The sequence below is a fragment of the Meles meles genome, chromosome 13 (assembly GCF_922984935.1).
Source record: "Meles meles chromosome 13, mMelMel3.1 paternal haplotype, whole genome shotgun sequence".
Taxonomy (NCBI): domain Eukaryota; kingdom Metazoa; phylum Chordata; class Mammalia; order Carnivora; family Mustelidae; genus Meles; species Meles meles.
In genome coordinates, this window is record NC_060078.1 from 71,170,225 (window position 1) to 71,191,861 (window position 21,637).

Sequence of the window (21,637 nt, forward strand, 5' to 3'; positions counted from 1 at the left end):
CAAACATAATAGCAAGTCATGTTACAACAGGAGTACAAAGTTGTAGGAATCTCTCTAGTTTTCACTGGGCTCTCGAGCACGGTTGATGGAGGTCTACAAAAAGAGTTCACACCCCCATTCTAATGAGGTGCTCTCAGTCCTCAAGTCCTAGGTGATGCATGCAACCAAAAAAGGAAGAAAGTAGCTTAGGTAAGTCAAGTGTATCCTTGGGTTTCATGAAGTGCAGTGATAAGTCAACCCAACCAAACTTCTTGGGAAAAGAAGAAGCAAGGTTTAGTCTTCCTTTATATCCTTCAACTTCCCATCCTTTGCTTTACTATACATCTGAAAAGCCCATTTCATCCATTAAACTATCATTTGCCAATGATCCTCCTTTGTTGTCCTATAAACCATGTTAAACACTGAAGATGTCCAGCAGCACCCGCACTGGGTCCTGAGCAAAAAGGAGAGAGCAATGTGAAGACCGTCTTACCAAGAGCAAAACCTAAGTCAATGTTATTAGGGTCATGCTGAGCTCAAAGGAATGTGAAGGAAGGTAGCACTTGGTACTTAGTAAGTATATGCTGAATTACTTGTTAAATTGTTAATTGGTTAGAGATCATCATCACTGACCAATAACTATGATATGCACTCAGGTCTAAACCACCTTAACTACTTTTTAAGAAAACAGATGATTTTAATCTTTTTCCTTGTGTTTTTCGGAATTTTCTAAATTTCCTGTAACAAACATATATAGTAAAATTCCTATAATCGAAAATAATAAATTTAATTAATTATATGTATTTCACCAAGATAAGCCAAACTGTGAAGAAATAAAATCACTGCTATAATAATTAAGAAATACATCTACCTTCCCAAGTGCTCCTGAGTCAACATTAAGTCAACATTACTACTTCCTCTCAACTTATAGCTATTTTATTTTTTATATATTTTATTTTTTATATTTTACTTCCTTTAGTCCCTCAACACACCACATTCCAAAACTTCAAATAGGAGGAAAGAAAGAAAGAAAGAAAGAAAGAATTATTCCTCATTGTTAAAGAAGAAGCAATTTAAAGGGCCCAAAGGCAGACATATTCTACCAAATTCTAACTGAACTTCGGATTATTTTCAAGATGAAAACAGAGTTGTCCCCACCTTACATGGAAAATCTAAGAGTTTCCACACATGCGTGAATGGACTCTCCTAGTGGAAGAGTTCCCCTTCTCAATCCCTTCCATCTGTGAGGAACTATTAGGACTTGTTTCTTCCCATCCTGCTACTTAAGAATCACTCCACAAGAGGAAGGAACAAGGAATAAAGCAGAAGATGCTCTTGGAGGGGGACTTACATCTTTCAAGGGAACCAGTTTCATTGTTGTTTGATAGGAAGGAGTGAGAGTGGCTGGATAGTTGTAGTCCACAACATCGTGTTTATAATCAGCCTTGTAGGCAATCTAAAACACACACACACACACACACACACAACACACACACACACACACACACACACACACAAAAGGAAAGAAAGAAAGAAAAAGAAAAAAGAAATTAGTTCCCACTTTCTTTGTTTTGACCTTGTTTGAATGTCATAGGAAATTTTTTAAAAAGTAATGAGAAATAAAATTAATTCCATTTCATCACCTCCAAGGAAAATTAAATTATGTTCATACTTTGCCTTTAATTAATTTGAATTCTTCCTAATTAATCCAAAATTAGCTAACTTCCATCTGTAGCACATTTATTTTATCTTTCTTATTAATTATGGACCTCCTTATAGTTTTTGTTAAAAAGAAACACCAGCATGTGGGTGTCTGATGAAAGATCTTCTTGGCTAACCCCCTAGAAAATAAATGAAAAGTCAAGAGTCTTCAGAGTATTTAATTTTTTTCCCTAAAAGTCAAATTTGACATTCTCAAGCAGAGGAAATTTGACCTTTGTATGTTCTACTAATGAAATCAATTCCTTTTGAAGTGCCCTTTACCTCCAAGATTTACAAGTTGGCATTTACAAACTTGTCAGGTGAACTGACAAAGCCAAGGAGGGATTAAGAGATTCCGTGCTACGGGATCTGATCTATTTTGTTACCCCACTACCTTGACCAGTATTTGCCCATAGGAAGTCTTCAGTGAACACTACAGTTGAATAAATGAATGAACCAACCAACCAACCAACTCCAAATAAATCACAAATGCTTTGGAAGTTTGAGAAATTTCAAATAAGAATATGTTCATCCATTTCTCTTTATGTCTCAGAAACTGGATGTTTTTCTCACACTGGATCAAAGATAATAGATCTAAGTACTCTTCAAGCCAGAGAAAGCTGAGATAAATAAATTGAAGCTTTTGAAAATTTTCAAGGGTTTTACCCAGCTTTGGTTATATTGGTTAATGTTTAGAAGCTTTTATGGGTCAGTCTTTATACAACAGGACACTGATTTTTAAAAAGGAAGTTTGAAAAAGAGTTGGCTGAATTCTTCAAATTTCACCTGCCTCCACCCCAACAGGTCCCCAGACCTACAGGCCCTTCAAACCTGGACTCACATTGCTGGCCAAGCTTCCAACCTTCATAGCGTGGAGAGTCCGTCTGTCCATACCAACTCCTTCATAGTGGCCTCTCATGTGGTTCTGGTAATTTTCCTTATATTTATTCTAGAAGGAAACACAAAGCTTTCAATAAAAGACGTCTCTTCCCAACTGTTAAAGATCAACTGCTCATCTTAATGCAACAAATTGGAAATAAAAACGACTAAATAGAACCTATTTAAGTAGTCAGTGTATTACTGAATAAAAAAGAAGCCAAACTTTCTTTCAAAAAACCACTTGAATTTCAAGCAAGCACAGGAAGATGGAGGGAGACAAGCACAGAAGCACACAACCAAACATAGGATCTGGTGAGTACAGGCAGCAGAAAACAGACCCAACTTTCTTTTTAACGTTTTCACTTGGGAATGTGTCCGATTTTCGCCATGTGAAAACCTCCCATGAGCAGGGCCTCTCCAATGGACAAGACTGGTCGTGCAGACACTGGGTACAAAGCCCCACTGGTACAAATCACTGCATGCTGTTACCTCCGTTTCTGATCATAGGAAGAATATAACCTGAGCTTTGCCAAATTCTGTGATTTTTTTTTATACACAAATTGGTGGCTACTAAAGCCATGTGAAATAAGGATGTCACATCCCAAATGCAGCTTACCAAGTGAAGGGAAAAACCAAAACAGAATGCCAAGAAGTCATAAATAGGAAAATCTGGGTAGCTTCTAATGAAGCTGCATTAAAATCACCTACCTTGGGAGGCCGCGAAGTTCGAGGCACTGAGATTATTTAAACAAATACTATTAACCACGTATCAGACACGATTCTACTCAGTTCGTCTTCACATGAGGAGGAAGGACTTAGTATCATCCCCATTTTACATATGGACAAAGGGGCTCCAGGGGGCTTAAACAACATGCCCAAAGTCGAACACTTGACTAATTATGGAGCCAGGACTGTCAGCTCCAAGGCTGGTGCTCTTCACCACTACCTTTAGCCAAAAGAAATTCCTCCCTGAGCCTTACAAAGTCCCTCGTGATCTTCAATTCTACTACAGTATGCCGCGAGGCAGAAATAAAATCACATCATCTAGTATAAGTCCTTGATGTTCTCAAGGAAATATCTGCAGAACTTCGCTGAGAATTTCCAAATTTACAAAAGCCATCTGTTCCTCTGTGAAACAAGGAAAGCACATCTGGGTCCCCAGGTGAGATGAGATCAGACGTTAACTAAGAAGCACAAAGTGGCGTTGAGAAGGGCTGTCGCATGCTCAGCCAGACTCCCACTCCAGCATTCACCAGCAGGAGCCAATCCTGCTACACAGGGAGAACACGAGAGGAAAGGTGCTACCATTAAGGATTCAAGGTCAAGTGCATGGTAGGACAGAATTTAACACCAGGTGGACTACTCCCTGCAGGCAATCTTAATCAACACTCTTAGGTATTTGTGCCTAAGACGCCATGCTTCTCCGAGACAAACAGATATATTCACATAGACTGTCTCTTAAGAGATCTGGAGATTAGCTCATTTTAAAAAAAGCCCAAACAAATGCTTAGGTGTTAAAAACTCACATCGCTGGTGAATTTTGAGATCTTGCTCACGTTCCTGAATTGAGGCGTCTCACAGTAGTTGATACTGTGACCTTTACTACTTTCCAGGTCCTTCTTATATTCCACCTTGGAAACCAAAACACCAGACACACAATAGAACCAGGCCCAATGCCACTCTTGAAAATGTCCCCAGGACTTCACAAGGTTATTTTTAGAAAACTTTCAACCCCACATTTAAAAATACCAGGCATAGGACGCCGTAAGTTAATAGTACATGTGTTCCTTTCAAATAATAAACAAGTAAATCATTACTTTGGCTCTGGAAATTTAAAGATACATGGTCCCTTCCAAGAGAAAATCCAGTAAGAGATCATACAGCCCAAAAAGTGGCAAAATAGGTTTTAGAAATCAGGACGACAGTTACTATTGGGGGAAAGTGTCTGCGGGTCGGGGGTGGGGAGTATATCTGAATCACGTTCTGTTTCTTGATCTGGTGTTAGCTACATGGATGTGTCCACTTGCGGAAATCCCTCCCATCATGCACAAATGGCGTGTACATTTCTCCATATGTATACTTCAATAAAATCTAACCACAAAAGTTACTTGACAAAAGAGTGTAATAAATGAGACGACTCACAGATGCACAGAGCATCTTCTAATTTTAAATGGGTTGGCTAGTTGAGCTCCCCTGGGTAGCTGGGTGTAAGATGCGAGGTTATAGTTACTAAAAAGACCCGAAGTCGTCCCAGGTAATTAATTGGAGGAGCCAGCTGAAGGCCGATTACCACAAATAGAGCAGGACTCGTTTGTCCTACTGGGTAAACATAAGGGCAAAAAGAAATGGTAGGTTCTCTTGTGACCTCTTACCAAAACAAAACGAAACAAAACCCCACAATTTGTTATCCTATCTTACAAAACATGGTGGAAACATGGTTTTTAAAGTATGCAAGATACATTATAATGCTCACAATCTGATAAGAAGTGAAAAAAGTATATCAAGCTATAAATAGAGTTGAATTCTAATCTATAAATGTCTTTGTATTCATATACTTGTTTATAATAATAATATCTTCACCTAGAACAAGGCCAAAATGTTAACAGTATTTTTCCTCGGTGGTAAAACTGTACTTTCAGAGATCTGCTTCCAACTCTTTCCCTAAAATTCTCTCTGAGCCAGAATAAGACACGTTACTTCTCTAGACCTATGACAAAATCAGGACCTAAAGATTGCCGAGGTCCCATCTAGACCTAATATTCTGTGAATCGAGAACAAGGTTTGGCAACTACTTGACTCTGCTCTTGTGGTGTGAAAGCAGCCAGAGATGATATGTAACCAAGCAGGACGTGGCTGTATTCCAATAAAACTTTATTTATAAAACAGGCTACAGGTCAGATTTGGCACTCAGGTTATCGTGGTTGGCTGACCTCTGGCCTAGAGTATCAGAACCATCTCAAACATCTGTTTAAAATGCAGATTCCAAGACCTAGGCACCCATCTATTACTTCAAAATACTTGAGATCAGGAAAATGTCACTCCTGGAGATTCCAAGCAGCCCACAGTTAGAGGGCCACAGGTGAAGGAATAGTTGGGGGCCTGAAGACTGACCTTTAGAAGTTAGGGAAGAAAAATATTTTAGGATACTTGAATATCCTCTTCTGATTTGCAGATAACTTGTTATGGGAGTAATTTTAATAGCCCTCCTTCTTCCCATTGAAAGAGGTTGTTAACTCAGATGCCTTTAGGGTCTAGAGAGGAAATGCCAGTGAGGCTCCGACTGTGAAAGAAAAGACTGGAGGGCGTGATAAGGATTTGGGAGCTCAAGGGGTTATTTCCTTGCCAAAGTCTCAGCAATTCAAAAAATCTGAATCACCCAGTAGACTGAACAAAATGCACCGTCTGGTGGCCAGTCCCGCCTCTAAGCTAAGGAATTCAGAGGGGACACATTGCTTCTGGGAAACCGGACTCTGATAACAAGAGAATGAGAGAGGTTCCATGTTGGAAACACTTTCTGATCTTGGATGACCACTCCGTATGAGTGACGTATGGTTATAAAGGTTGGCTAGGGCAGTATTCTGCAACTAAAAGTTGACTGCCTGAAACTTCTGTGAGAAGCTCTGTGAGAATTTGAGAAGAAACTTCCGACCCTTGGAGAAACTTAATTTGTTTAATTTGTTTGATTCTAGGCTCTCTCATGAGTTGCTCTTTTTTACTGCCCATTTGTTCCATGGAAACTGGTAACCGTGTGCAGCTCCTGCGGCATTGAACAGAATTTTTCACTCTGGGCTTGCCCCGTCCACGGTCCCCCATACGCACCTCGCTCACAAGCTTGTTCACGCTCTGGGCCCGCTTGAGAACCAAGTTGTCTTGGGCTGGGAGAGAGTGATAATGTGCAGGGCCTTTCATCTTATTGAAGTCCTGCCTGTATTTTATCTGAAAGAAGCACACACAGAGGGCCCAGAGTTGTTATTTTCATGCTCTGTGAGAGAAATTACTCCAAAATGACCTGGCATTTCATGTCAACAGTTACTTAAGAGAATTTTCTGAAGGGGGGGAAAAAAACCAACTACATAGGCTTTTTTTTTCCTCCATGAAATCCATAAACCACTCAGTCCATTTTGTATTAAAGTTTTACTGGCCCTTTTCACATTTTGTGTACTTTATACTCTAATTCTGCATGAAGAAACGTCTTGAAACAAGCATGCCAAAAAGTGTAATTCTGAATCCAGTCTGCCCATGGTTTTAATGTCTTTTCTCATCTAACCTGCTGATGAGGGGCCAAGTGAGTCACATGTTTCATGTCCCCTGTCTGGCCAAGAATGCACTGTCCTGGGCAAATGGGTTTAATAACTGAAGAGCACAGAGCAAAGGAGAGGGGCAAAGGGGGTGTGAAATTCATGTGCGGCTTCTGACTATATATAGACCAAGCTCAAGTTGGCGTGTTGGATCTACATGGGCACATCACATCGCTCGACTGAGTTTAATTATAGTCTATCTTTCAAGGACCGCCAGCTGGCCAGCATTCTGCAAATTAAAATCATTTCATCCACTGGGTTATACCCAGTTTGATAGTCACGTGACCTGTTTTCATCAGCTATTCCCCTAAAGTGCTAGGTTTCTAGATGACTTCTTTTGCAAAGCCTCTCCTAACCCCAGCTTATCTGGCTGGACCAGCATTGGCCCCTACTTCAACTCGCCTAAAGTAAGTTCCACCGTCTGTCCTTTGAAGCAGGTAAACGTGACCAAAGAGTCTGAAAGAAGGTGCCAGAAATTTGGAGAGAAATCGAGCGCTAATTGATCTGTGTGTAGGCTTTAGTTAAGCATAGTCTTCAGAGTCTCATTTCTCCTCTGCTTTGGCGGCTCTGCGGGTCATCCCAATATGGTACTTACATCACTGGCGAGTTCGTTGGCTTTCTTGGCATTCTGATAAGCGGGGGTGATCATGGCGGGGAAGCTGCCTTTTCCTCTGTGCTCCTGATAGTCCTCCAAGTAGCCCTGTGGGGAGAATCAAAAATGTCCCTCAGTGATGTTCGCCTCCCTCAGTGGGTACGCGGGTTGGAAATGATCTCTCCTAGAGCCTGTTCCTGTAGAGGCCTGTCCACCCTGGACATTCCAGGGATCACCCCAGGAGCAGAACCATGTGATGACTTAGACTGTGGACTCTGTGGTCAGGTCGACTTACCGGTGCGCAGCATAAAGTCAGCACTAAATAAATGCCCACTAACATCATCAACATTTCCGCTAGATAAATCCAGACATTCTACAAGTCTCCCAGGCCCATGGGTTATGGAGTTCTCATTCCCTATCTGACACCAGGGAGGTTTGTCTGCCTTCCAGTAATCCCAAAAGCTGCCTTTGTTGGGCCTGCAGATCTATGCAGAGAAACCCCTTAACATCCCAGGTACTGTTTTCCCATGTGTCAATTATAACTATTTGATTTTTTTGTATTCGGGGAGAAATTTCTAATTGCCCTAAGAGGCTCTAAATGGGGCTAACTGTGAATTTTCAGACTATTATAATCTGAGCCTGTTTCTTCCTTCCTCTTCCCCATACCACCCACCCACTCCCACAAAACAAAACTTTCTCTCTCGTGGACCTGTCATGATGTCGGTAGTATAAAGCTTTCCTGACGATGGGATGTACTTCCAGACCCCATGTGATGCTACCTGCTCTCCGGGAAACGCCTCCCTCATTCCCAGTCCTCCCCAGGCAGAGTCGTGCTTCCTCATCTGTGTTCCCACCAATCTGAAGAAGCCTATGTGCTCCCTCAAGCTCATGACTCCATCTTCCTCCGGCCTCCTCCAAGGCAAGGGCCTGCCCTACTCCCACACCAGGGTCAGAATCCAGCACACACATTTTTTAAAATAAAACAGTTGGGTGGAATTAGAAAGTCCAGACTTCCCTTTTATCCAGTAATGACAATTGTTCAGCCTGAGTGCTCCTTTATGTTTGGCTGCCAAAATGTTCTGGGCCGAATGCAACAAGTAAAAAAAGTTAAGCTACAAAAATAATAACCATGAAAGCTCCCAAATTCTTTGGTAATCTCCTTTTGCCCCTTCTGCTGTATGGGTGGGGCTGGCTTAGAACTTTATTTTAACTTCTCTGCTTATAAGTATCCATGTTGGGTGTGTAAATCTATCAGTGAGACATTCAATCCTACCAGGGAGTTGGCTGGTTACAGACAGTAAGTCAATTACATGATATAGTCCATCGACCTAAAAAAAAACGTTATTCGTGAAAAGGAAGAATGAATTGTTTGGCATTTTAGGCATTACAGATATTTATAGTTTATCTGACTGTCTGTCTGCTTCTCTCTCACTCCCTCCTCCTCGTGCCTGGCGGGTCCCACTAAATCACACCAGGAAATGCCACACGAGGCTGATCCTCTCGACAGTTGTTGGCGGTCCTATCAAACAACACCCACTTTGATCCTAAGATTTGTTATTAGGGAAACTTCAGCCAAAATGTCCTAATAAGCGAGAACCAACTGCGACACTGTGAGGTTGCATTTCCATGATGGGTACAGACGTGTCTAAACATGTTCATGTCCTGCCAGAACGTACTGGCCACATTTAGAACAAAATATTTTCTGCCGAATATAGGAACCAAATATTTTTCAAAGTGATTTTTAAAAGTCGACTTGAGCCTTCTATACAATAGATTTAAAACATGAAATTCCTAAAAGCATAATTTCACTGAGGCTAAGCACTGAGGCCATTTAAGTAACTTACAGAATTTAGCAAAATGGACATTTTCTTTTAAGACTGAACATTTTTGTTCAGACAGACTTTTACAAAGGGGTCACACCCCCATCTTCATACACATCCTTAGTCTTCTGTGAGTGTCTCCCTAGACACTCTTTTAAAGAAAAGAAACAAGTTGTTTCTGTCATAAATTATGTATGTTGAATAAATCATGTATGTTGTAGAATCTGCCCACTGATGAAAAATTCAAACAACTTTCCAATCAATTTTTTAAAAAATCAACTAAGCCCACTGAGTACATTCTTCTGTACACATACTTAGCCTTCCAGTATTCTTTACTTACAACTCTGAAAAGATAATATTCCCTTTCTCTCCTATATCTGTTTAGTACCAGAAAATACAGAGGGATGTGCAAATAAAAATTAACTTCCAATTATCATCTCAACTTTTTTACCCCCTATCACTAGGTAGTTCATGTGAGAAGTGAAATTGGGGGAAAGATTTGCATTCTCTGCCAAATTGCTTCATCTAACAACCTAGATAAGATATGTAGTTTCTAAGAAATGAGACTTGCTACTCAGTGAAGGGCTCAATATTTTTCCAGACATGCCTTCGGATCCCTTTCGTGCTTACACAGTGGTGAGCTAAAATTAGCCAGTCTTGGGCCTTGGGACCATTCTTCATTGAATAGGTGAGAATGTTTTACTCTTGACAAATCCACCATCTTGACAGGGATTCTTTATTTTTAAAAAAGAAAAGGAGGGGCGCCTGGGTGGCTCAGTGGGTTAAGCCTCTGCCTTCAGCTCAGGTCATGATCCCAGTGCCCTGGGACCAAGCCCGGCATTGGGCCCTCTGCTCAGCAGGGAGCCTGCTTCCCTCTCTCTCTGCCTGCCTCTCTGCCTACTTGTGATCTCTTTCTCTCTGTCAAATAAATAAATAAAATCTTAAAAAAAAATAAAAAAGAAAAGGAAAAGTGCTTAGAAACTCTTTTCCTACGTGGATCAGTTCGAGCTCAATGTAATTGTTTATCATTGCTTTCTGACTTAGAAAATCCACCTTTCATAAACAGGGCTAGATAAACCACAACCCAACCCCTAACTCCAGGGCCATCGGTTGTGTGACAGGCCGGTGGGCTACTGACCATCGGAAAGGGCAGTCTCCCAGGGAGTGATTTCATCACCTACCTGGCCATATTGGTCCATGCATTCCCTCGTGCCTGCAGCTCCAGCAGCCGAACTAGCCACTCCCTTCATTTCCCTTTGATATTGTTGATGGTACCTCACCTAAATGAAGGGGAAGGACAAACCTGGTGAGTTTCACCTTCTGTGCACAGAAGCCAGAAAAGTAAAAATGAATGTCTCATGGAATATTCTTTTTCTGCTTGGGTCCAGGGATTGTGTCTTAGACATCAAAGTGCCAGATCATGGTCTTGGTAAAACCCATAAAAAACTATGAAGGAGGGGCGCCTGGGTGGCTCAGTGGGTTAAGCCTCTGCCTTCAGGCTCAGGTCATGATCTCAGGGTCCTGGGATCGAGTCCTGCATCGGCTCTCTGCTTGGCAGGGAGCCTGCTTCCTCCTCTCTCTCTGTCTGCCTCTCTGCCTACTTGTGATTGCTCTCTGTCAAATAAATAAATAAAATCTTAAAAAAAAAAAAACTATGAAGGAAAGCTACTCCCTGGACCACGGTGCATACACAAGCAGAGAGGAAGTTGAAGTCGCCCGGCACAGGTAACTTCCTGCTTCCTCTCCTACCACAAATACACTGTCACAGCGGACACTCACATCACTGGCCAGCTCATTGGCTCTCTTGGCGATCTGATAAGCGGGTGTGATCATGGCAGGAAAACTACCTTTCCCTCTCTGCTGTTCATAGTCTTCCATGTATCTCACCTAGAAGATGAAAAAAGAAAAGGAATCTCATGCCACAATCGCGCTATGTATGAGGTTGTCTGATGAGAAGCCCTGCCAAGGGTTTGCATGAACCCCTGACATTGCCCCGTCATAGCCCCTAGGGTACCATCAATGGCTTATGGCTTGATGGACCATGTGCATCTTTTTTACCTTTTTATTCCCCCCAAACCCAGCACAGTGCCTGGTACATGGAGACACTCAATGCAGAATTCAACACATGAAGCACATGCTGTGGGCCAGGTGGTAGGGCTGGGCAGAGGAAGGAGAGGAGGCTTTTGCCTTCAAGGGGCCACTGGTCAAGTCTAGGAGACAAAAGAGGCTTCTCAAACCAAGGCAAGTGGAAGCCACTTGTTAAGCTAAACCTGGATTTGTGCTTACACTTCCTGCTCAGAAAAAGACTTGGTCTTGTTATGTTAGGGAACAATGGGGTTGTGAAAAGGCAAATGGTAGAAAACCCTTAGAAGTTATATTCTCTATTTGCAGTGACAAGGATTGAAATTTTTTGGATTAATCACATACATCTGACTTGTGGCTGATGCTAAGCTTTCTCTCTAAGGAAGAGATTTCACAAGGTCTGTGGTGGCTAACTTATGGGACTTGACTGTCCTTGACCTTAGAAAGTTCTCCCTGGCTCCCACGCAGGACCAAGAGGCCTCTGCCATTCTTCCTCCCTCTACCTCCAAGGAAGGAAGGAATGGAGAATCTTAAAAGCCTCTAGGCCTCCATCGTTTCTTACATCGCTTTGAAGCTGTCCCCCTGCCTTGGCCCGTAGCAGCTCGGGGGTATCCGCCACTGTGGTGAACCTGGACACACGCTCGTCATGCCCTCTCTTGTATTCCACCTGATGAAGAAATAGCATGGAGTCAAGGTCATACTCACCAGCCTTTGCGAGGACCCTTCCTTGCAGCTGTCCTGAAGCTACACCATCAGGTTAGACTCAACACAAGCCTATGACCAAGTCTTTAGTACAGGCTTCCTAGGCTCCTCTTCAAAAAGCATCAGTGGTACTGTATTAAGTCCAAGAGAATGCTAGGCATGGCTAACCATTAACAAATATTAACCCACCTCAACTCTATAACCATTGCATGAGGCAAGACTCTTACTGTACCCATTTTTTTCAAATGAGCCACTGAGGAATAGAGAAGCGAAGTCATTTGCTCATGGTCACACAGCTAGTAAGTGAGAGAACCAGGATTCCAATCTTAGCACTCTCACTCTAAAATCCGAGCTCTTAGCCATCAAGTTTTCTAATCCTCAGGAGGACGTGCCATCTACTTAACAAGAATCAGTATCTAAAATGTTAAATTGACCTCAAGAAATTATTTGGTCCAGTCTTTGGAGGAGTTACCTCGTCTCTACATTTGATAGATGTGGCCCAGTCAAGGCAGAGAGGATCTCTCAAGGCAAGATAAACTCTTGAGAGGGAGTCTTCCCTCAAGGAAGAGGGAAAACATAACAGCACAGTTCTCTCCATAATATCACACTAATGACACCTACCATCCACAAGCACTCTCCTACTGGTTTTTATCTGAATCCCAGAGTTTCATTAGTGACAAAAATTAGCATAATCTATGGTGAATAAACACTGGGATGCTCACTTGGCTGGCCAGCTGGTTGGCTTTCTTGGCTCTTTGATAAGCAGGCGTGATCATGGCTGGAAAGCTCCCCTTGCCTCTCTGTTGCTCATAGTCTTCTGTATACTCCTGCTGGTCAGAGTCAATGTCAGCAGGAGAACCAATATGATATCAGATAAGTACGAATAAACTGTAACTGTGAGTATCATCAGAACCAGTGCAACTAAATTTATAAGGTAATTGGAAACCATTTCAATCACCTGAAGTGAATTCAAAAATGTTATTCCACTGGTGACTTGAATAGCACCTTCAACACTAAAGAAATCCTATTTTCCAGGTCAAAGGGATTCCCCCTTCAGTGCTTATATCAAATTGTGTGGAACCTGGCCCAACCAAGGGACCCAAAGACAGCACCACCCCTTTGACTCAAAGGCTATAATAATGCAGGAGTTAATGTGTGGGAGTCTTTTCTATAACTTGTCTGCAGAATTAGTTCTATAGCATTGAGAATGAAGTGTTAGGCTTCCCTTCTCACTTTTTGAATATCGCTGATGATTAGTCTTCCTACTGAGACATAGCTCCTAACATTTGTGTCTCTGTTTTCTTTCCATCTGCTAAAGGCTAAGTCACTAAAGACCAACAATGGTTTCCAAAGTGGTTTCTTCAAAGGGTAAGTGCCCGGGGTGTGTGGAGAGAACCAGAAGGTACTGTGTGTAAATTGTTAAGGATTTCCACAGTCTGGGCCAAAACTGCTTTCTCTACATGAAAATCTAATAAAATATCTCTTACCATGCTGGGGGGCAGAAGACTAAAATGGGCTATCAGGGTTGGGCTTTTCTGGGGGCTCTCAAGGAGACTCCATTTCTTTACCTTTCTAGAGACCACTTGCATCCCTTAGTGTCTGGTTCTCAATGGCTTTGACCTCTGCTCCTGTTATCACATCATCTTGTCTCTGACTCTGGCCATCTTGCCTCCCTCCTTATAAAGGACCCTTGTGATTACATTCATCCATCCTATCAATCCTGGGTAACATTCCTATCTCCAGATCCTTAACTTAATCATATCAGCGAAGTCCCTTTGGCCAGTAATGTAACAGATACACAGTTCCTGGGGTTGGGACATGGTAATCTTTGGGGGAGAGGCCAGTAGTCTACCACAATCTTAAGATAAAGAAACATCCAAACTAATTCCTAGAGTAAGTTCTAAAGCCCTTACCTCACCAAGAGACTTTCGGGCCTCAACCATCCTTACGATTTCCGGGTCTGGCAGATCTCCTGGGCACCAAGCATTCCCTTCCCCATACCCAGTCCAATAGGCTCTCTATAAAGGAAACACACAAATGCATAAACACATACCCCACACATTTGGCTGGTAAGACCTACCCCACCCTCTTAGCAATGCTCACATACACCGTCAACATAAGAGAAATTCTCTAAAAACTATAAACTCCTAGTGGCCGATGGTGGGTCTCAGCTAAAAGAAATGTTCAACTTTTTCACCTAGAAAATAATCCAATATCCTAAAAAGTAGAACTTTCTGGGATTCATTTATATTCTAGGAGGGTTTCAAATGTAACTTGGCATTTCTTTGCTCATCACTGTACCTAGACTGAGCCAGTGGGGAGTTGCTATGGACAGGCAATACGAGATTAACCAGCATGATTCAGACATGATGCAAAACCCTACTACTCGTCATGTGCCTAATATTGGGATAAGCAATTAACACTGGGAAAAGAAAAGCCAAAAACAGAGAAGACAGTCCCTTATTTAAGATATCTGTGGCCTCTATAGAGACATGAAACCAACACAGAAAACAAGTAATGATTAGAAAATGTCTGTGTGCTTAAGTGTACTGTATTGATGACAAACATGAGACTTTAAGAAGCGATCCGTATGTGATGGAGCCCATTCTGGATAGGAAGATGGAACTGAGCTGGACTGCCAAGGCTGAGGTCAGTTACCAGGGGCAAAGGAGAAAGGACATCCATTCTAGAAGGTCAGTTCCATGAAGGCAGAGATTTCCATCAGTTTTGCTTGTTGATGTATTCTAATAGCCTGGAACAGTACCTGGCACATAAGACTCAAGAAGTATTTCTTGAATAAATTCCAGGAATGGGAGCTACCATGAATAAAAGCATGAAGGCAATGATGGGCTTCATGTGAAAGACCATAAGGAGATGGGTTTGACTGGAATTCGGGGGAAGAGATGGGAGCCAAGTGGGCTGGAGGTAGGGCAAATTGAACAGGTTGGGTAGAACCATGCTTTGGAGATCTGGAAAGACAGATAATTCATATACGAAAATATGCTCAACCACACTAGCAATCAGGGAAATTTAACTTAAAAGGACAAGACAAAAATTGTCAAAAACTTTATCTGGAAATACCAAGAATCAGTAAGAGTGTGGAGGAATAAGTCTTCCCATCCTCTGCCTGTAGGAATATCAAATGCACAGCCATTTCAGAGTGCAATTTGACCATGGAAATTAAAAGGCATGTGTGGCCATGTGTGGCCATGGAAATTAAAAGGCATGTGTCCTTTCATTTTTCACTACCTGTTCTAGAGAAACACTCAGTTGTATCCAAAAGAGGTCACACACAAGGGTGTCCACTGCAAATTCATAATAGAAAAAAAATTGGAAAGAACCCTGCCCATCAACAGAAGAGCATGATACATCCATTCTTAATGGTTGCATTCATGACATATCCATCCAAAATAACTTAAAAGGAGGCTGACACAGAAATATCTCCAAGATATTTGTTGACTGAAAAATATAAGCTGCAAAACAAGGCATGCTGTTTCATGGGGAAAAAATAGAAATATCCCAATAGAAATATACATATGCAATATGTATGCATATACATACATATAATGCATGCATATAATACATATAATATGCAATTGCAATATACATATGCAATTTTCAGTGAAAATAATGGCTAATATTTGTTGTGCCTACCATTGTTCTAAGGTCTTTACATTTATATACTCTCTTAACCTTTGCCATAGTTCTGTGAGTCAGAATTGTCAGAAGTTCAGTTTACAGATGAGAAAGCCAAAGAAAAGAATGGTTAAATAATTCATCAAAAGCCCCTCAGTACATGGCAGTGGTCGTATTCAAATGGGAGTACTAAGAAACAGATGACAAAGATCTATATTTGTAATTGAGTCAAGTCTGAAAGAATGTACAGGTCCCTCTCCAGAGGGACTGATTGGAGATGGTGCACAAGGGGTTAGCTTTGTACGTCAGGTTTGGTTTTTTTTTTACAACAAGGAAAACACAAATATTATGTGTATAATGAAAAGTAAATGGCTGAGGACTTTTGAAATGATGAGAATTTCCCTAGTGAGAATCTCAGGTGGCAGGAAGAGTAAGTTAGGGCCATCTAGGAAGCTGTGCGTGACCAACGTCACTGGACAAGCTGGACAGAGGCAAAGCCAGAAGGGACAAGGCCATCCAGGAGGCCCTGGCGAAGGTCCAGGCAGGAGCTGATGTGGATCAGAGCAGGGAGAGTGAAATGCAGGGGAAGGGGCAGAGCTGAGGGAAGTATCAGAGGGAGGAAGGACAGCCGTGGTTCCCAGCCTGGGTGCTTGTTCCCAGGGACAGAAACACAGTAGTTGGAAGGGACAAACTGACTAGTGAGTTTGGGCTGGAAGCAGACACAGTGGAGATGACCCCACAACAGGCTGCGGGATGTCTTCTGTAGACAGCTGGAATCACAAACTGGGTAAATGAAAGCCTAATCCACTTCTCTAGAAGTAATACTCATGATGCGTCTCACTTGCAGAGTGTGTGGTTCTCTTCCCTTTTTCCCAAACCCAGTCACATGTCTCCTCTCACCTCGTTCATCGGGGGCTGCCCGTTAGGTGCAGCTGTTCCATCCCTGGATTTCATGTCCCAGTGAAAAACCGACTTAAACTGTCCGCCCTCATCTTGGTCATCAATCTGCACCACGAAAATAATGTCAGTAATGTTTCCATCGGAGAAGGGAAAGAAAATAAACAACATAAAGTTAAATCAGAGGGATTTTTCTAAATCACAAAGGCAAAGCTTCGTAAGTGCACAACGACACGCACTGGGTCTGTCTGTCACACTGTGGCTTCACCCGCTCCACCAGCCAGGTGACGTGTGCAGAGCCCCTGCAGTGTGCAAAGCTCTAGCTAGCAGTGCATTAAAAAGACTGAGGGTCTCAATGAACTTCTAACATGACACCCAGTATTCAGGTTAGAGTAACCTCAGAAAACGCTAGATATCATGTAGTGGTTCTTAATTTTAGTCTGTATGACAATCACCTGGGGAGCTTGGTTAACAGGTTGGCTCCCCAGAGTCATGTGTATGTTCCTCTGTGCTGTATAATTTTACCTTTCCTATCTTGACCTGTAATACATCTTGAGTCAGTTTTTGTGTATAGGTGTGAGGTAGGGATCCAGGTCCATTCTTTTCCATGCAAATATCCAATAATTCCAGATCATCCTTGCCACACGGGACTGCAGTGGCGCATCTGTCATAATCCAAGTAACTGCATAGGCACAACTCTATTTCTGGACCTTGGGTTGCATTCCACTAGCTGGTCTATTCTTACGCAATACTACGCTAAGTTCAGGACTACTCCTTTTGTAGTAAATCTTGAAATCTCATAACTGAAGTCCTTCCATTTCGTTCTTCAGAAATTTCTTGGCTATTCTAGAATCTTCATGTGGTTCACATCATTTTTAGAATCCATGGGTCAATTTCTACAAAAAATGCCAAGACTTACACTGGAATTACTGTGAACATGTAGATCAATTTGGGCAGAACTGACATTGCGATGGTATCTTCAGAGCCTTGGGGGTAGGCCAAGAATTCTTAAAGACAACATAAGAAGGACCCGCCATAAAAGAAAAAAAATCAAATGGTCCTAGGTCCCAACCCAGATATCATAATAAATGAGGTCTAAAATGGGCCCAGGAACCTATGATTTTTACAAGTGGAAATTGAAATCATGGATTTTACAGATGAAGGAAGAAACTGAAGGCAAAGAAGTGACCTTACTAAAGTCATTCAACAGGTAATCAGAGCCAGGCTTAGAAGCTAGGAATTCTATTTCCACACGAAAGGCACTTCCTCTCATCGAATTTCTATGCTGGCTACCACCCAGTGCAGCTACAATATGTGTATTTTTAAATATAGAAATTGAGAGTGCTTTACCTGCTTCTTCCCCTGGATTTTAAGAAACTACCGCAAACATGACATTGACTGAAGGCAGCATTTCTGGGTAGCAACACTGCTGATACTGGCGGCCGGTTAGGTCTTTCTCCCGGGCCCTGTCCGCGGCTTGGCACAATGTTTAGCAGCATAGCTGCTCCCTGCCCCTCAGATGCTGACAGTACCCCTCCCTGCCAGCTGTGACATTCTAAAACGTCCCCAGACATCACAAATGTCCCGTGGGGAGTAAAATTGCCCTCCTAGAGAGCCATTGCCTTAAGGAATCAGAATCGCGTGATCAAAATAGATAGAAAGCCTTATTTGCTTGTTCTCCACCAATGGAACAAATCCATCACTGGGGAGTGCCTGCCTCCCCAGAGACTTATCATGAGATTCTGGATTATTCTGAGGAAGTAGGAAGGGGGGGAAAAATAGTAAGTGTCGCTAATAGGGTAAGGAAGAAGCATTACAAGCTAAAGTCCCCTTGATGAATAAAAGAGAATCTAGATGTTTTATTTTCCTAAAAATTCCATGCACACCTACCAAACAGGAAATTTTGGCTTAGACATATATTTATTTATTTCTAAAAGGGTGACATTTAAGAAACACAAAAATGTCAGCCTGCTTTGAATGCCAGCTCTCACTCTCTCCTTTTCTCCTTCATTACCATCACTAAAGCATCCCTTTTGTTCCCTCCTTTAGCACAAGCACAATGAATTTGTTTTTACTCAATTGGCAAACTCAGAGATGCAAGAGTTAAGCAAAAAAGTCATCCATTCCCCTTCCTCAGGTGCCTATGATATCCAGGGCCTAGAAGGGGCACAGCTGTCCATTTGAAATTTTTCCTGATGGGGAAGAAGGAGAAAGTGATCTCAACAGCCAATTGTTGGGCATAACACACACATACACACACACACACACACACATGCACACACAAATATGCATGTATACACACACATACCATGTACACAAAAATATACACAGAGACGTACACATACACACACACACACACCACACACACAAATACATATGCACACATGGGCATGGATACCCACATGGGTATATGCACGCACCACATACACACATGTGTGTGTCCGTGCACGCCTATTCACACCTACACCCACACATACATACACTCCCCATACACACACAACCATATGCATACACACGCACACATATTCGCACAGAAGCAAACGAACGCGCACACACACACGTCCCGGTAAGTTCACATCACTGTCTGTGGCTAGCACCAGAACCAGCACAATTCTCACTCCAGCTCGGGCCTGTCACACACAGTAAAAAGAGAATGAATCCACTACCACAAAGAAGGTAACATTGTGCGACCTGTTGTATGATTGGAAGGTAGGGACAGGCCAGTTAGGAGCTAACGTAGCGTGGAAAATTAAAGACATTCGGGGTCTTGTTGTAGAGTGTATAATACCTACAAACAGCACTCGGATGGTGTAAGTACTTCTCTTGGTGTTGGATCTGTAAAACCTTGGCTATCCAATGGTGGAAACGTCTGGATGTTCGTAAACATAAACAAGTACTTTTCTCCTCCTATATGGTTTACGCTATGTGCATAGAAATAGGCCAATGGAGCAGTTTAGGGTAAGCGTTCTAGAGTCCGATAGATCTAGATTTGTACCCACTCCAGTATCTGGGTAAAACCAGGCAGATTACTTAACCTCTCTGAACCTCAGCCTCCTCGGCTGTAAGACGGTAATATTACAGAGGATTCTTGTGAAGAAGAAATGAGACAAGATAGGAGAAGGCCTATCTTTAGGCCTCCTGTTTAAGTAAGAGCTACACTCAGTATTCATTGCAGTTTTGGGTAGCTGCCCTTAGATATCAAGAGACGAGAACAAGATCCCCATAGAACGAACGCTCTCAGTAATGTAAGATTGCTTGTGAATTCTTAAGGTTTGCATATCCTTCAAAATCAGTGATGTCTAAGCAGCTTGTCATCTTGGGCTCCTTATCCACAGAGTGCGATAACAATAGTACTTACCCTAGTGGACAGTCATGTGTATTAAATGAATTAAATGTGCAGTAAAAGTTACATAAGCATCTTAAAAAAAAATAATAAGCTCACAATGAGTACAGGGCTTTTAGCAAAATAAGCTGTTTGGCAGGAGGTGTGGGGGAAGCTCCCTCCAACACATGTTTTCCTGAGGATACTGGTGGCCTGGGCCTGCCGGAGAGGCAAGGTGACGTGAGGAGGGCAGATCACTAACAGACTTCCACCTCCTGTACAATGTTCTAATTTTAGAAAGTTGTTAGTTCCATCCCACAGAGCAGCTTCCCTGGGGCAGGGGGGAAAGAAGTGAAATGAGTCATCATCTTAATAAATGCAGGCATCCAAGCCATCCCTAGCTATTTGACAAGACCCCATTGTTGGTTTTTCAAAAGAGGTTGGTGTATCAACACGGCTACCTGGTCTATCCAAACATCACTTCCAAATCAAATTATCTTTGACCTACCCCTGCCCCCAGGGGAAAGTGAAGCTGCTAGTAATCGCAAACACTCCTGAATTCGGAGAGATTTTAAGAGTGTGGAACTAGGGGTTTTTAATTTTCTATATCAAAATAATCATGGAAGAAAGTAAGGCAATGCTCTTGTAATGTGTTCCAGCTATATAAACTTTGGGGTTATTAGGCACCCTGTACTGCGTACAGGGCCTGCCGGGTAAACCCATCATCAACGTGAACAGAGCTGGCAGACAGAGATTACAAAGGCGTCAGATATTCAAGCTAGATTATCTTGGGTCCTACCTTATATTGGGGTAGGACAAAGAGCATTATCTGTTACTTAAATGCACTTTGCGCCTCTAAATGAAAAACATGAGCAGGTTCAATGTTGACACAGACACTTAAAAATCTGAGGTAAGAAATTTTCTTTAAAGCCTATTTTGAAGTTCAAAAGTAAGTCACTTACCCCATGGATGGCTTCTGGGGACTTCCTCACATTTAGATTTAATGGAGTATGATAGACACTTGTGAAAGTGTTGTTCTTGGGGTTATGGCTAGAAAAAACAGATATAAACCAAAATTAGAAATGTACTTTTACTCAAGATGATGGAGTATCCCTAAAGGTATCGTCATTTTTTTAAGTTGATAACTATAAAACTTAATGATTAAGTTCACGACTTTCCAGGCAATGTCTTAAAGGAAAACAAAAAAAGGGAAATCAAAGAAATTCAGTATATATTACTTCAAGACCAAATCTAACTGGAAACAGTCACTTAAAAACTTCCTGAAAAAAAAATAGAAATGGATTCTGGAATTATTGAAAAGAAAAAAAATTAAAACTCTTTAGGCATATCTATGGCCATTACACTGTTCTGCACAGGATCTAATGATTTGACATGTGGTTATAGCAGATAGATTTGACTTTTTACTTGGAAGAAATTTGAAAATTCCAACTTTCTGTCCTTTGCATAAAATCCTGCCTTAGGGCTCGTCAGTGATTTTATGTAAATGAAAACTTTGGGGAAGATATTTCTTGGATTTAACTCTGGGCTGTGCGATTGGAAACTCTGGTTGGTTACTTGTTAAAAAATAAATAAAACCCAAGAAGTGGTGGAGGCGGGCACCAAACACTTACGCGTGACAGTATGGCTTTTTCTGGTGACTCACGAAGTTATTAACCGATAACATCATCTTGCAAACTTCACAGTGAAAACATGCTTTATGCCAGATCTA

At 41.9% G+C, this 21,637-nt stretch overlaps 1 protein-coding gene across 1 annotated transcript in view; it reads right to left on the minus strand.

Moving 5' to 3' along the window:
• Positions 1-20,941, minus strand: part of LOC123955187 (nebulin related anchoring protein) — a 67,233-nt gene extending 46,292 nt beyond the window's left edge. The window contains exons 1-12 of the mRNA XM_046026912.1: positions 20,871-20,941; positions 16,590-16,694; positions 13,967-14,071; positions 12,776-12,883; positions 11,914-12,018; positions 11,049-11,156; positions 10,451-10,549; positions 7,453-7,557; positions 6,379-6,495; positions 4,086-4,190; positions 2,522-2,629; positions 1,331-1,435 (exon numbers count right to left, since the gene is read on the minus strand). Of these exons, the coding sequence (XP_045882868.1) occupies positions 1,331-1,435; positions 2,522-2,629; positions 4,086-4,190; positions 6,379-6,495; positions 7,453-7,557; positions 10,451-10,549; positions 11,049-11,156; positions 11,914-12,018; positions 12,776-12,883; positions 13,967-14,071; positions 16,590-16,643 (1,119 nt within the window). The 5' untranslated portion in view covers positions 16,644-16,694; positions 20,871-20,941. The remainder of the gene's footprint in view (positions 1-1,330; positions 1,436-2,521; positions 2,630-4,085; positions 4,191-6,378; positions 6,496-7,452; positions 7,558-10,450; positions 10,550-11,048; positions 11,157-11,913; positions 12,019-12,775; positions 12,884-13,966; positions 14,072-16,589; positions 16,695-20,870) is intronic.
• Between the last annotated feature and the right edge of the window lie 696 nt (positions 20,942-21,637).